We start from the raw sequence: 15,272 nt of genomic DNA on the forward strand, positions 1-15,272 counted from the left end.
TCAGACACTGTAACAAGGACAACACTGTGTAATAATTAGTGTGCTACTGACAGTTTGTCTTTAAGGTCTGCAAATCACGGGGCATATTTACCTGTGTGTTCTCTAAAAATAAAACTGGTACTTCTGTTCATTTGAGGGAAACATCAAATGACTCTTCAATGTTATTAAAGACAGAAACAATTAACTGTTTCATACTGAACAGTACAGTAAGTGTATGTTTCAGTATAGTGTCATCCAAAGGACAGTTTGGTATCAAATAAAGACCAAATATGAACAAAAACTAAAGCAAAAATCTACAGTGAAGGTTCTAAAGTGTTTGGCACTCAAATGACAGCAGTTTCTAAATGAAATATGTAATCCTCACTCAGATGACTAAGGACAGAAATCGACATAAAACTGCTAGTGGAAGGTACAGATGGATCCCACACATGAAATTTGTCACTATGGCAACCTGTCACCTGTGAAACATGCTTTCTACGTCATAGTGATATTTAACTTCAAAATATATAACGCTGCTTTATGTTTTTTTTTCCTGATTTAAAGCAGAGAGGAGCAACTGAAACTTGAAATCTGAACATGTCTGAAAAAGAAAATCTCCATGCTGGAAATAATTCCCTCAAAATTTGTTGACATTTTCCACTTAATTTCTCCATTTATTTAGTCCATTTATTTTCAATCATGAAATGGCAGATTGGGGAGTTTATCTGCAGACTTTAGTGGTGGCAGAGAGGAAGGGTCACATTCTCCAAGAACTGGAATCATTTTGGAGGAAAAGGAAAGATATTTTTAAGGTCAGATGAGACATTCGCTTGTTCATGGTTGTTTGTTATAGTCTGTGTTTATAATGGAACACTTTTGGTAGCAAACTTGGGCATCAACATGGCAGTGTCATGGCAGGACATATATTTTCGTGTTAACCACATTGGTATTGTTAGTGTGTGTTGGAGTAGGTGAGAGGACCAAGAGACTGGACACTCAGCAGACTGTCTGACAGTCAGGACGGCGTGCTGAGATGTACAGACGGAGGTGGTTATCAAGCGAGAATGGAAGAGGGTGTCCTCTAGCAGCCTTTGTCTGAAAAATCTGTCCACTTTTTACGCCCTCATTTTGGTGTCCTGTAGCTGTCTTTCTATCTCACAGAGACAAAGATAAAGTGCCCAAGTCCTACCCTCCATGTAAAGTAGCGGTTCCTACTCATTTTCATGCTACTTAGCACCATATGAGGTCATTTTGTCCCAGGAACCACCACTTTTTACTGCCTAAATATCTTTATTGTCATTCTAAAACATTTTCTCTTTGCTCTAAATTCTAGTATTGGAATGAGGGTTACATTCTTTCTGGTTTCTAGAGACCTGTAGAAGACAGAAAACTAGTTATATAGCTAGGAGGTGGAATAACTAGGTTTAGGTTTCTGTGTGAGAATAACTCCTTATTCATGTGAACTGCATTTCTACCAGAGTGCACTATGCCATGGTTGACTGGGCATATGACTACCTGGAATTTCGATGTACTTGAATAAACACATTTACAAAGTATTTAGATCATTAGATGAAGTAGTAGATTAAAAACTGGGCTGCAGGGAGTTCCTTTGGGTATTGGTCCAAAAACATTTGCTTTAATTTTGACGCCAATAATAAGATTGAAGATACAACAATGCTGCCCCCTAGCTGACGGAGTAGATATGAATGTGGCATTATGTCCCTTGAATTGAAACAAATGAGTTGGACCTAACACTAGATTATAGTAGAAGTAAAGTATTTCAAAATACGACTACTACCTACTACTCAGTAAATATATTTTCTTTAAAACTTAAAAAAGTATTTCAATAATCCTACTACTGAGTAAATAAAGTGTTAAAGGAGGTAATCTGGATCTCTACTGTTGGATTACAGTCTTAGAGCTAGTTCACTTTGATTTTAAGTTGTTTTTTTTCCCTCTCATTCACTTAAAAATAACTAGCCAGATGTTTTTATTGTGAGTCTCACTCCAATAAATAAATAAATCATACATAAAATTTACCACATTGCAGCTTGTTGAAGTCCTGCCCAGTCATTCAGTCAAATTAAAGCTGCTGTTGACTTCATGGTCATTTCCATTCCAACAATCAGCATTTTACTGTGAATAGCAGAGTGATCGTCCTCCTGATTTACATTGTATTCAGTGTGGTGGGGGTTGGCCCAAATCTCTGGGAAACACTTTACATTGTCACCTGCATGAAAAACTGCTCCACAGACTTACGTGTTGAAAAAAGTATTTTCACACTTATTCTCACTTCCTTTATCTCTCAACAAAAAAATACATTGAGGAGAAAGAGGAAAATGCTTTTTTTATGAGGTTGATGTATCCAAGTAAACCTACATCTACGTATATTCAAATTGACAGGAGGCTTGTGATCATTTCAAATTTCTTGATGGAACATATAATCAAATGCCAATAACTTCACTAATGTTAGCTTAGCTTAACACTAGCTATTGTCCCACTATAAAAAAAAAAACATGGCTGTCCCCTGATAAAGTGGGACAGTTCAAGAAAGACTGAATTACAACATTCAAACATAGTATTGACAACTGTTTTTTTTCTGATGCACCACTGGGTGCTATGCACTTTCATGACAACATTTGGCACAGTGTAATATACAGGAGTTTCATAGCCTCAACTTAAAAACAAAAATGTTATGTCACAGATCCCTCTTTGTGCTCTGGAGGGCCAGCTTCCTTTCTCAAGTCTGCTCCACCCCCCTCAATAATGTCACATCAAAGATATCATGTGATTGTGCTCACATGGTTTTACTGCTATTGGTTGGAAATATATGCAAAAAAGCTTGAGGTGTCCCACTTTATATGACGTCCCACTTTTGCTTGAGCGTGAACTGCATTACTGACATATGACTTCCTGGTATTTCAAAGTGCTTGAATAAACACATTTACAAAGTATAAGATAGATAGATAGATAGATAGATAGATAGATAGATAGATAGATAGATAGATAGATAGATAGAAAAATCAGTCCAGCCATGGAATTATTTACTATAATTTAATTACAGCAGCCCCGCAGGTCTAAAAATATACTTTCATTTTAACACCAATAATAAGATTGAGGTCACAACAGTGATGCCCCCTACAGGTAGAAATTGATATTAATCCGGCATTATGTGGCTTGAATTGAAACAAGAATTGGGCCTACAAACTGTTAGAAGAAAAGACTTTAAAACCTACAAAAAGTATTTAAAAATCCTACTACTGAGTAAATATATTTTCTTTAAAACCTACAAAAAGTATTTATGGAGTCCTAGTAGTCAGTAAATAAAGTTGGTCTCTATGGATCTATATGGTCTCTACAGTCTTTGAGTTACTTCACTTTGATTTAAAGGTCTTTTTTTTTTTTTTTTTAGATTTCTCATGCATTTTAAATCTGTTTTTGTTGTGAGTCCCCCCTCAAAATAAACAAATAAATCACACTGCAGCTTGATCGAGAGTTGGGATTATAGATCCAGCTTTTCAAAAACACCCTGCAGTCATTCAGTCAAATTAAAGCTGCTGCTGACTTCATGGTCATTTCCATTCCAACAATGAACATTTTACTGTGAATAGCTGAGTGATCCCCCTAAAGATTTACATATTTACATTGTGTACAGTGTGATGGGGGTTGGCCCAAATCTCTGGGAAAAACTTTAGGCTACATTGTCACTTGCATGATAATGAAAAGCTGCTCCACGGACTAGCCAAGTGTTGAAAAACGTATTTTCACACTTGGCATTACTTTTCCTCCCTCTTCCCCTTTCTTTAAACCAAAATACACTGACGAGAAGAAAAAACTTTTGATGAGGATGTTGTATCCAACTAAATCCATATTGTGCGCACTAAAAAATAAAAGGTCACCTTTTCCACATTGCTGACCTAGCCTACATTGTTCACATCGAAAAGAAAAACCATCAGTGTTTACTGCGTATTATTATCTTAAACACTCAGAGAAGAACATCGTTTTGAAGAAAATATAGCCTCAGCTGATACTCACAAAAATGCACGAATTGTAATTGTGCAGGATAAAATAAAATAAACAATACAATTAGGCTTTAGTGCTAGGCTAGGTTTGGCATTTTAACACGTGATAATCTTCATTTTTAATTTTCCTGATGGCATTTACATTAATCTCAGTCTTTCCTAATACAGCCAAGGACAGTTTTTCGGTGACTGACTATACAGTATATATTTTTTTATTCCTGACCAGATAGTAGTCTAATCCAGCACAATGAATCAGATAAATTAGAGTTATTTTGGTATTTTGTTGGGGTCGCAAACGGCAACATCCTTTTAAAATCAGTAATTTGTGTATGGTTTTTACAGGTTACAAGTTTACTAAGTTTCAGTTGAACTGCAGAAGATTTTGGCGTGGAAATTAAACATGAACCACATAAACCCAGCCCCTTTACATGCTCATTTAAATACTCGCGTCCAGTGAAAAGCAGCGCGCGGCCGCTTTCCGCTCCCACTTCGTCCATCTGCTGCTCCGTTCATCATCATTGTCTTCAGTCTCCAACCGAAGGTAGCCGCTATTTCATTCTTTTCTTCTATTTTACACGGATTCTGTTTCCATTATTCGCCTAGACTATTTATAATTACTTAATTTATCTTCAGACCATGGCTAGCGTTCTTGTGGATGTCCTAATTATAACTGTTTTGCAGCTTTTCAGAATATAACGTAAATCTCCGGGTACCGTTAGCATCCATCCATTTGCTAAAATGGTCGATGTTATCTAACTTGTTTAACAGATAACAAGCGTAATGTTGGGTGAAATGATTGTGTTTTGCAATAACTCTGTTTTCGGTTGATCCTGTTAACCCAGTAAAAACATGGTAGCACAGGCTAACTAAGCGAGCTAAACAAAAGTGAAGACCAGGAACGTGGTGTAAAATGGCGCTGAAACGCGTTAGCTAGCTAATCCGCTAACCATACCGCGTTTACGGGCCTGAGAGCCTGAGGGCCTAACTGTATTTAGTAGCGCCAACATTATATAAACTCGATTAACCTTCTAATTTGTTATACTTTCGTATTTACTATCGTTTTATCTTACGGTAGGCTTAACTCATCGTTAACGTTAGAAAACAACCTTTGTTCCAATAAAACCCGTTTGATACGGCCTAGATAACTGCCCCACGCGTGCACCCACGATGACCTACTTTAGGGACAAGCTATTTGCCGATGTGTTTTTTACACGGTCAAATTGTTTGGCAAACTGTGTGTGTGTAACTAATATATACAGAATTAATATGTAACGTGTATTGTGCGTAGGTGATTTAGTATTTTGTGTTATTGCTCCAGGGGATATTAATTCTTGTGATCTGTTTCTACACAAAAGATGTCCGACGAAGGTAAACTTTTCATTGGGGGACTGAGCTTCGACACCACCGAAGACTCGCTGGCCGCAGCTTTTTCCAAGTATGGAAACATCGCAAAAGGTAAGAATATTTGACCCGTTACTTAAGATTTATGTTGATAGTACCCATTGGAAATAATTCTAATCCAACTAATTTTAATATCTTTGTCTTTCAAGTTGATGTGATCAGAGACAAAGAGACAGGAAAATCTCGCGGTTTCGGCTTTGTGAAGTATGATAACGCAGACGATGCAAAAGATGCATTGGACGGAATGAACGGCAAGGTAAGTAGAATGTCACTGTTTTTTTTTTTAATCTTCCAAATCGACTACAAAGTAGGACAATCATGCTAAAAATTTGCATTTAGCCCCCCCAACAAATACAGCCAACTCTTTAATCTCATCCACTGGGGTGGCTTGTGTGTAAGCATGGCTCTATAACCTAGACAAGAACGACTTGGGCTTATAGGATATCAACTATATTACAAGCTTCACTCATCACAGGGCTATATGGTGTAGACCAGCTGCAATCTCACACTTAATTTTAGCGGTTAATTTTCCACTTTTCCCAATGTATTAGCACAATGGACATCCAAAGCATCCACTATTTATTCCTGGGAGTGTATGTTAGATCTTTTTTGGGAAACTGCATCAACGAGAGCCACTGGCTTTCATGACGCGTGAATGAATCCAAAACGTAAGAAGGGATGAATTGGGGTGCTCCAATGACTGGCTCTATTTTTGCAGACTTTGGACGGCAGGTCCATCCGTGTGGATGAAGCAGGAAAGGGTGGCGGACGGCCTTCAGGTGGCGGCTTCAGAGGAGGTTCTCGTGGTGGATACGGAGGAGGAAGCTACAGCGGAGGCAGAGGGAGAGGTGGGCGAGGTTACTCACGAGGTAAGGGCTGGCAATCTGCATAATGGTTTGTTCTGCACTCCGTTTGCTTTTGGTCATGCCCTCCTTGTTTAGTAAATTTCATGGTCAGTGGTTTGTGTTGAGCTCATGGGGTTTTTTTGGTCCTGTTTTTAGGAGGCGGAGGATATGGTGGCGATAGAAGCTATGGAGACAGGAGCTATGGCGGCGGAGAAAGAAGTTATGGTGGTGGTGGTGACAGAAGTTACGGCAGTGGAGAAAGGAGTTATGGAGGCGGTGGATACAGGAGCGGTGGTGGTGGTGGAGGATATTCATCTGGTGGTGGATATTCATCTGGTGGTGGTGGTGGATACAGGGATAGTAGGTAAGGAAGAAGTCTGAAACTTTATTTGTTACAGGCTGAATCTGTTGTTATGCAGTGATCTAATCAAATTGATCTCCTAATTTTTAGGGGTAGCTATGGTGACCGCTCTGGGGGATCCTACAGAGATGGATACGACAGCTATGGTAAGTATAACTAGTGTGCATGTGTATAAGTGAACTGTGTTGGGGCTGTCACTTTTGAGTTTTGATATCACTATCAGATTTAACATGAACAGTACTGACTACCTCAGAGCCACTTGCTGAATTTAATTGCATGATATCATGTGGTGGTAGACATCTTGCACTTTCTAGCAAAGCCAACTGTTTTTCAAAATCATACTTGTTAAGAAACAGTAAGGCTACGAGTTTTAATACCTCTAATTCAGGCATGGTTAAACGGTGACACTGTTAGCAAGAGTTCAAAACCAACAAAAAAAACCTAATGAGTTTCACTTGGAGGGGGCAGCCCCAAGTGTGAAATTTTGTAGCAATTTCCCCTCAGTTTGTTACTCATGTTACCCAGCTTGATGCCACTGTATATATAGCCTCCCGCAATTTGAAACTCATTAATTATGTGGAATGTTACTCTGGATCTTATTTTGATCACTTCAATATCGCTCACATCTCAGCCGATGGAGGGAGGGTTTTTTGGTCTGTCTGGTGGGTTGAGTGGGATTTTGTCAAACTCCAATGTTTGAACTTTCAGTGTCTTTACCTGTGTGCCCACTTCTTATCCTCAGCTGCACACGAGTAAAAATCTCCCTGATTCAAGATCATCACTTGGCTGGCTGTATTTAAAAGATGCGCTCCTCAAGAAAAATGTCCACGTGTTGTTGACCTTATTTTTGTAGTCCTATTCTGTTGTAGTAGCTCAAGCATCTTAAAATGTAGCCATGAGTTTTGGCCCTTTATTGACAAACCATGTTTAAACAGAAGTTACAGAAGATGTTTTCCTTGCTCTTGAGGGACCATCTTAATTGCTCTTAAGGCATTTAGTTTTCTTATCTGCTACCTTGCTATAAGTACAATGTCTGATTTGATTGGTACTGTGAACTGCAAATTGGTGGATTTCAAATAACTCTCCACATGGCTTTTTGTTTGATCAGCCACTATCTCAACACTCTTAGCTCTGTTCCCACTGCACTGTTAAGTGTCTCTTCATTTTGATGCCCTGGTTTTTATTGGGGCATCTGATAGGGCTTGTTTTCCTTTGTTTTTCCTTCAGTTAGTTGATTGACTGACCTACCTCCTGCCAGGTTTTAAACTGAGCGAGAATAAGAGATCCATTTAGAACCTTAAAAAGGCTTTTTTGGGATTTTATACTACATTCCTTTTAGTGTTAAATACTTAGGTTAGCCGAGGGTCCTGTATGTTCCATTTCCCAAAAGAGTGAATTCCTTTCAGACTGGTGAACTACACACCTGAAGTGGCCGGCTGTTCATGAAGTTGCAAATTGCAGCATGCTACAGTCTGTCCAAGGTATTTTTTTTTTTTTGCTCTGCTCAACGTCTGCATTTTTAAATGTGCTGTAAAATGGACTAATCTTGTATAAGTGATCAACGTCAAATGTAACTGGTCTCCCCAAAGTAATATCTCAGCCGGGAACAATTTTGTACTTTATGTTCTTTGTATCAACATTTTTTTTTCTTGTCAATTTGGCTTCATGGAGCCTATTAAACAATTTGTGGAAAATAATCTGATTCTTGTGCCTTTCAAAAATACCTCATGGGGGAGTTATGCTGATTAGAGCTGTAAACTCTAATCTATCTACTATTAGTGCAACGCTGCGTGAGTTGCTTGCTTAAAGTGCTGAAATTAAACCTGGGATTCTTTGTAACATCTAAAATTTACTTCTGTCTTCCAAGACAGTGGAATGGCAAATTTCTTAATGAGGGGGATAAACTGTAATTGGGTGAATTTTTCTAGATTATATATCCACTTCATTGATGCCTTTAGCCTCCTGTCTGGGTTCTTACAACTAAAAACTAGACTTACCAAACTAAATTGATCATGGTGATTTTGGCCCAGTGAATCTTGAACATGTCTCAAAACCTTCCATCAGCCTAGTGCAGTGTTTTGGCAGGCAACAATTTTACCAGCAGGTAGAATCAGGAGTATACTAGGCCAAACCTCTAGTGAGGTACATTAATATGCCCCCAAAGTGGCACATGGAAATGCTGGGAAAACATCAGCTGGTGTCTGGTCATGTTAATGCTTCATTACGTTCAAGAGCTCAGCTACTCCAAAACCTACAAGTCCTTGGAGAGTGAAGTGTTGCGCCTACCAACAAGTGCTCGTCAGAGATGAAAGCTGCTCTTGCCTAGTTCATATGTGGAGAAACAGTAGGCCAGTTCACGTGAGGTAAAAACTCCTTTTGCTTTGCTCACATCCTTCAAACTCAGTTCTCATTTTGTTTCCATGAATACCTTCAAGTTAGCCGCTGTTCTATTCCCCTACTTCAGATGTCGCCATCTAGAAATGTTCCTTGGCCTCTTCCCGATTTTGACTCAAACGTCCAATGAGAAATAAAAGACCCTTCTAGATTGTGGTGCTCCAGCTTCTCTGAATCCACCAAAAAGCATTGGCCCCTCAGTCATGGTATTGTCCTCAGTCCGACTTCTGTCCACTTGCAGTAGTTTTCAAATTTGCTCCACTAACCTTCCACAGCAGTCTCAATTGACCTGTCAGGCATCTAGACTGTATTCAGTTGATTTGTTTGTTCTTATTCACTTACATATGAATAAGCGGTGAGTGTCAGTCATGAATACTGTTGCATGCATTTTATGGTGGCTTGTCATTGTGATGTGGCAAAGGTCAGTGACCTGGCCTGATATTTTAAATTTCTTTTGTTTAGGATGAACTGACTGTTGGAGGTTTCCCTGGATCTCCTTGTACCTGAAATGACTGGCCTTGACGGCAGTGATGGCTGTGGATACGGTCGCCAGGTAAATCCTTGTTTTATTTTGAACCATTGCTGCCCTAATGATGGGACCACTAAGTTTGTGATGACTGTTGTCAGAGATGAACTTGCCAAGCTTACACAATTGCTTGTTTTCTTATTGCCTTGTTTCAGGTTCAGCTTACGGCAGCAGTGGGGCGGCTGTAAGCAGCGGCTACATGAGGAATCAGTGATGATGCCGCCAATCTGAGTTGGCGAAATATTTTGCACATCAACCTGCACTAGAAACAAGTTTTTGAGAAATCCAAAAAGTTCTAGTTGCTCTGAAAAATATTTTCAAACGTAGACACAAGTTTAATGTTGCAGATATTGTAATATTGTCTCTTGAATTGTTTGCAAAAAGAACAAATGGCTGGTGCATGTCCCATCTATTTCTGTTGTAGAGTTCTAATAAAGGATGATAAAAAAAAAACTAACTTGGCATCTTTTCATAATAGTGACTCCAGATATTGGTGAAATTAAAAGTAGTAGTAAATATTCTTTGAAATGTAATATTTTCAATAGACATCACATTAAAACAAGACTGAAAGAGCAAGTTACACTTCAAGAAGTTTGAATATTCACCATTTTCTATGCATACAAGTGTATATATATACACACACACATATATAAATAAATCTAATGCCACAGGGTGGAATATTATTGATTTCACATGGTAGGGTTTCTTATCCTGGCTCCACCAGATGGTCTTTGCCAGGAATCTGGTTGAATTTACACCTTTGGATGTCAGAGTCGGGCGTTACACCAGATTGTAGTTTTTACTGGAGCCATCCACACCTTTAGGTGCCATGAGGGTTACAAGCACTGCAGGGTTCAAAACATCCATCATTCATCATCCTTCCAGCCTGAAAATTATATTCACACTGCTCCTGGTGAGCTGCTACTCAACAGGCTTGTGTAGGCAAACGATGAGTAATGATGATTTAATTGAAATGTGGTTGATGCATCTAGGTAGGTAAGATGTAGGGAAGCACGGGAGCAGCTGGGATGTCAAGACTGGCTATGGGGATGCAGAGCAGAAAGCTGCTGAAACGCTCTTCCACAGCGAGAGATTAGACTGCTGCAGATGGCATCAACCACCAGGTTCTGTGCATCATGTACCAGCTGCACTTGCAAAACAGAATGGTTGTAATAAGCTTGAGGTAACTACAGAAACTTATCATTCATTGACTAACCTCTGTTGGGAGATAGCAGAGGAAAAGTACTCATAAAGAAAGGATGGAGGAGAAGAGGGGGAATACAATGAGGAGATGAAGATTGTGTTCAATGAAAATAATGAACAGATAAGCACAGCACAAGGTGAGAGGGAGAGGATGTGGCAGGTGGCAGCAAGATAAACATGCATTATAGTTTGTTAACTCTTGTAGTCTGCCTGCCAGTCTAGCAGCATGACTGCATGAGATTTAGATGTAAGGAGCTAACCTTTGTAAATACATCCTGCTCTCGAGCCTTTACACAGCATGACACACACAGTATTGTCAGTGGGTGTGGGGGATTTGTGGATTTGTGATAATCTAAAGGTCTCTACTGTCCCTGGAGGTGAAGGTGACCGCACTACCTTGCTTTTAAGGTCGTTGATCAAAAGTCCTGTAAAGTCAGCAAAACAAAATTCAAATCATACCTTTCATTGACTCAAAACAGCAGGTTGCACCCAAAACCAGGTGGAGGTTTAGGCCTCCCCAGGCTAAGGAGACACATACATTACATATATAATGTTGCACTGTGGGCTAGTCAACAGCAAGAAAACACAGTTAAACAAAACACAGGGTTGACTCAGTTCAACATTTTGAAAAACTGCCAGATGACGTCAGAGGAACTTAGTTTAATGTGGATCTCAAATTCAGGTCTGTGATGTCAAACCAACCTCAAAATCCACACTCCCACAAGATTGGTCCAACATAAGCAGTTTACTTCTCTTTCTCCAGCAAATACAGCAGTAAAAGCAATCGTACATTACCAAGGAGCATGTAAGCAAGAGGCTGGTTAACATACAACATACTCAAATGACAATGTGATTTCAGACTTTCTCCTTACTTCTGACACATGCTCACAACTCAACCTTGGTGGTAAGGTATGACTTTAAATAATAACATACTGGCCTCCCTGAGACAGGCCACAGTGTTCAATCAAAATGGATGAAATTACCTTCAAGTTCACCCTCAGTCCATGTGACAAGTGTGACAATACTGGGACAAAACAAAATAGTTGTCCAATCCTTTTGGAGTTCACTGTACGTTATTACAAGTCCTCTATAATCAGATATTCTGATGCAGTAAAATTTGAGATCATGTGATAGGATAGGCAACATACATCCTGATCTAGTGGAAGCCACATGGAGTGAATTGGATACACAATATGGCGACCATTTCCAAAAATCCAGTTTATAATTCTAGATTTACAAGGGAACCTGTCTCCTGGCTATTCTCTACTCAAAGTTCTCATTCTGGATTTGCTGTATGTACACAATGTAGTCCATTTTTCATGTCAGCCTAAGAAGGATGCTGAGAATAGGACTTGGAGAACCAGGATTTAAAATGTTGTGAAATTCTTGGTTGAAAAGATGAAAGAGCGCAGTGGCTCAAAATTGAGGAATAACCATCTTGTCTGCCCCATCCAACTATGTGCTAACTGCTGCAGGTCATAGCTTCCTCTTCATATGCTCTTTAACATTAACAATATAGGCATTCTCCACCGTGAAATGAAACCAAAATATAATAAAAGACAGGTAAACCAGGATGAGGTACAGAAAAAGATACTTTAATATTGAACATTTACAAGCTGTGTTGAGCGTGGGCTCAGGTCCACGCGGTGTGAGCGGTGGAAGGAGGCGGAGGTCGGGACGCGGCCCGTCTTGGCGGCACTACACGTACCACAAGAAGCCGAAGCGCTTGTGCAAAAGCTCTTCACGAGGTCGGAGGTTGAACAGCTCCTCGGAGAGAGGCGTGACCCAGCGCTGAGTGTGGAAGACGCTCTCGCCGACCTGCAGGGCAGCGTTAGGACACAGAGATACAAACGCTTAAGAGGGGGAATATCACAAAAACTTTTTAACCACCACTAAAGGGGAAGATTTTTAGCAAGAAAGTTGCTGTAAAACGTCTTATAAATGCCCGTCTCAAATAATAGCCTGTGTCTTCTCGTGGCCTGAGAGGTATACGTGAATATGTGCAGATATGAATACAATATTTTACCAAATGGTTGTTTAATGTATTTATCTGTGGCATCTCTTAAATACCAGTCTATCCTAAGTAAGAGTACTGTAACTTTTTTGCAGTATGTAGAGTAGGTAGTAAGTAGAAGTAAAATTACTGGTGTAGAAATCTCTGGTGTAAAAGCAGCTCACTTAAAATGTACTCAGAATAAAAGTTAGGGAGTCACTTCAAAAACAGACAGTCACATATGATCTTCCCTATGCAAAGCAAAAAGTTCACAAAAAAACTACTCAGTTACAATAACAACAGGCAAATGATTTTGTTACTTCCACCCTGCATGTGCATCTCAGCATGGCAGTCAACCATGCATCACATTTTAGAATTCGAGTTGCACTCATGAGGACAAAATTAAATCTACGCCTCCCTCATTGACAAAAATAAGTGCCACGACTGGGAAATTATTTCTATTTTAAACTGGAACATCTGCAATGATATACAACTAGCAACAGAAAGCTTGTGAAAAAACCCTCTTTTCATTTTCAAGTATCGCTTTACTTTCTGTTATTTCGCCTCCTTAGAGAATTTAAGGAAGGCAAATGCCTGTGAGAAAATCTGTGAATCTTCAACTTCCAGAATAATTAGGAAGGTATAACTGCTATTTGCTTGTGATACTACTTTAAGTTTTCCGTTTTCAGAATACAATCCATTAGCCTGCTGAATGGATAGTCCTATTGCAATAGCATTAATCAACAGGATATTTTTGTCATTACTTTTATGGGATCATCATCTTCCTATCAGTGTGCAATGCCAAGTATTTCATTGTGACCCTCAACAAGGAAAGCCTTTCTTTACCTTCCAGCCGGGAACGTCCTTCATGAGGACAGCCTCCTCCTCCAGATTCTCCCTCAGCATCTGTAATGTCCTGCCAAGCGGGAAATTTAAATGTTAAAGAATCATTGTAACAGCAAATTTGGAAGTTATGCATGTATGAGTGTGAGAGGGAGAAAGTGTTTTGCTGTCACCTTCGGTCGTGTTCAGCCTGCAGCAGGGGCAGAAGAGCTATCCTGGCCTCCATCTCCTCTATCTGCAGACGCCTGCGATGCACAAACACATCACAACTCCATCATGCTGCTTTCAGAACGACTGTGAACATCACACTGAGTTTGGCTGTAAACAATGTAATTTAAACCAGAAGCACAATTACGTGACTGATCTTACCTCCTTTCTCTGTTCCATTTGAAAAGCCTCCAATAACCGAACACCATAAGACCGATTCCAATGCCGAACATGCTATAACCTGCAGATCAAAGAATTAAGTGGGGTTTTTTTTTTATCACAGATCATTTCAGAGTTAGGCCTAGGGTTTCATCCTGATCACATTCCCAGTTGTTGTTACAGACACAAAATGGCCCTATTTGAACACCTACATTATGATATAACCATCTTGTATTTGTGTTGGAAAACACATAGACACAGAAACAACGTATGAGTAAGTTCCCTAATTTGTGCTTTCTCCAGTTTTCATTCTTCCATGTCACATAGATGGAATTAATGAATTTCTACAATATAGGCCAATGTTGTCCCAGGCAGACTATAGAAAGCCCTAACAGCTGCATAGCCATCTGAAAATCATTTTATTTACAATGCCAGAACCCACTGGACCCATGGACATGAGTGCATCAATTGTATGTGCGTGCCAAATCTAGCCCCAGTTTAGCCTGTGTGCTCAAGATTATAGGGTGTCCCTTAATAAACATGATTTGTCAATCAGTCCAGAAGTACAGTTTAACTCATTTGTTACCTGGTTTGTTGCCTCCACACAGTAACAAAACATAATGAAACAAGCTGTTATACACTTATATTTTATGTTATATACTGTTCTACACTGTGTAGAATACACTTCATACAATAAAACCTGACACATGTTTTCCACCTAGAATAACTCCTGCACACAGCATTGCTTGAAATCTAATGCTTTCCTGCAAAAATGCTAGCGTTAGCTCGTTAGCAAGCTTACAGTGAACATTGACATTGATGATCACAGACAAGTGTTGTTCACCCATTTAGACAACATTAGACACTTGAGATTATGCAGTTAACACATGTTGACGTTGTTTCATGATATGATATGACTGACATCAGTTTAACAATCACCAACTGCTGACTATGTTAGATTAGCTGCTGTGTCTGCTAGCTGGAAAGCGTTAGCCGCTGTTTGCCTCCCAGTGTCAGAGCAGCAGAGAACTCATTCAGGGATTAATGTTCATATATTCAGCTGAATAAGTGTGTGATGTCTGTACCCGAGAGTCCTCGTTTCGGTAGATTTCTCTTATAATCAAAGGGACCATAGCCTCCCGGAGGAGGCATGTCCTGCTTCACCTTGGACGCCGCCATCTTCCAGCACCCTTCCCCACAACAGGGCGATGACGTCAGTGAAGTGACACTTCTTCTTCTGCAGACAGAAAAGCATTAAAGGGGCTCTACCGCCCCTATCTGTCTGGCTGAGTGCATACCGTAGCCTATGGTCCATACTGAGATGACGACACCCTCTCAG

The 15,272-nt window shown here is 39.7% G+C and overlaps 2 protein-coding genes across 4 annotated transcripts; one reads left to right on the top strand and one right to left on the bottom strand.

The window, feature by feature from the left end:
* The first annotated feature begins 4,462 nt into the window (after positions 1-4,462).
* LOC139650716 (cold-inducible RNA-binding protein B-like) lies at positions 4,463-9,952 on the top strand. Of its 3 annotated transcripts, XR_011695655.1 has the most exons (8): positions 4,463-4,542; positions 5,357-5,456; positions 5,552-5,658; positions 6,121-6,271; positions 6,404-6,611; positions 6,699-6,754; positions 9,465-9,555; positions 9,684-9,952. XR_011695655.1 is itself a non-coding variant. In XM_071527458.1 (7 exons), exons 2-7 carry the CDS (start codon positions 5,357-5,359, stop codon positions 7,362-7,364), a joined length of 636 nt encoding a protein of 211 aa, XP_071383559.1. In that variant the 5' UTR covers positions 4,463-4,542; the 3' UTR covers positions 7,365-8,305. The 3 variants fall into 3 exon arrangements, 2 of the variants coding, with proteins under 2 accessions (XP_071383559.1, XP_071383570.1); XM_071527458.1 differs by lacking the exons at positions 9,465-9,555; positions 9,684-9,952 and adding an exon at positions 7,351-8,305; XM_071527469.1 differs by lacking the exons at positions 9,465-9,555; positions 9,684-9,952 and adding an exon at positions 7,351-8,305 and having other exon boundaries at positions 6,121-6,250.
* Positions 9,953-12,305: 2,353 nt separating this feature from the next.
* ndufa13 (NADH:ubiquinone oxidoreductase subunit A13) lies at positions 12,306-15,141 on the bottom strand. Its single transcript, XM_071527201.1, has 5 exons — positions 15,019-15,141; positions 13,937-14,015; positions 13,741-13,812; positions 13,571-13,640; positions 12,306-12,549 (listed from the first exon to the last, which is right to left on the bottom strand). The coding sequence occupies exons 1-5, from the start codon at positions 15,110-15,112 to the stop codon at positions 12,430-12,432; spliced, it is 435 nt and encodes a 144-aa protein (XP_071383302.1). The 5' UTR covers positions 15,113-15,141; the 3' UTR covers positions 12,306-12,429.
* Between the last annotated feature and the right edge of the window lie 131 nt (positions 15,142-15,272).

Source organism: Centroberyx affinis, unplaced genomic scaffold (genome assembly GCF_046629955.1).
Source record: "Centroberyx affinis isolate AG114_WGS23_722 - 3 ecotype Tasmania unplaced genomic scaffold, CSIRO-AGI_Caff_v1 ptg000112l_1, whole genome shotgun sequence".
In the NCBI taxonomy this organism is placed as follows: domain Eukaryota; kingdom Metazoa; phylum Chordata; class Actinopteri; order Beryciformes; family Berycidae; genus Centroberyx; species Centroberyx affinis.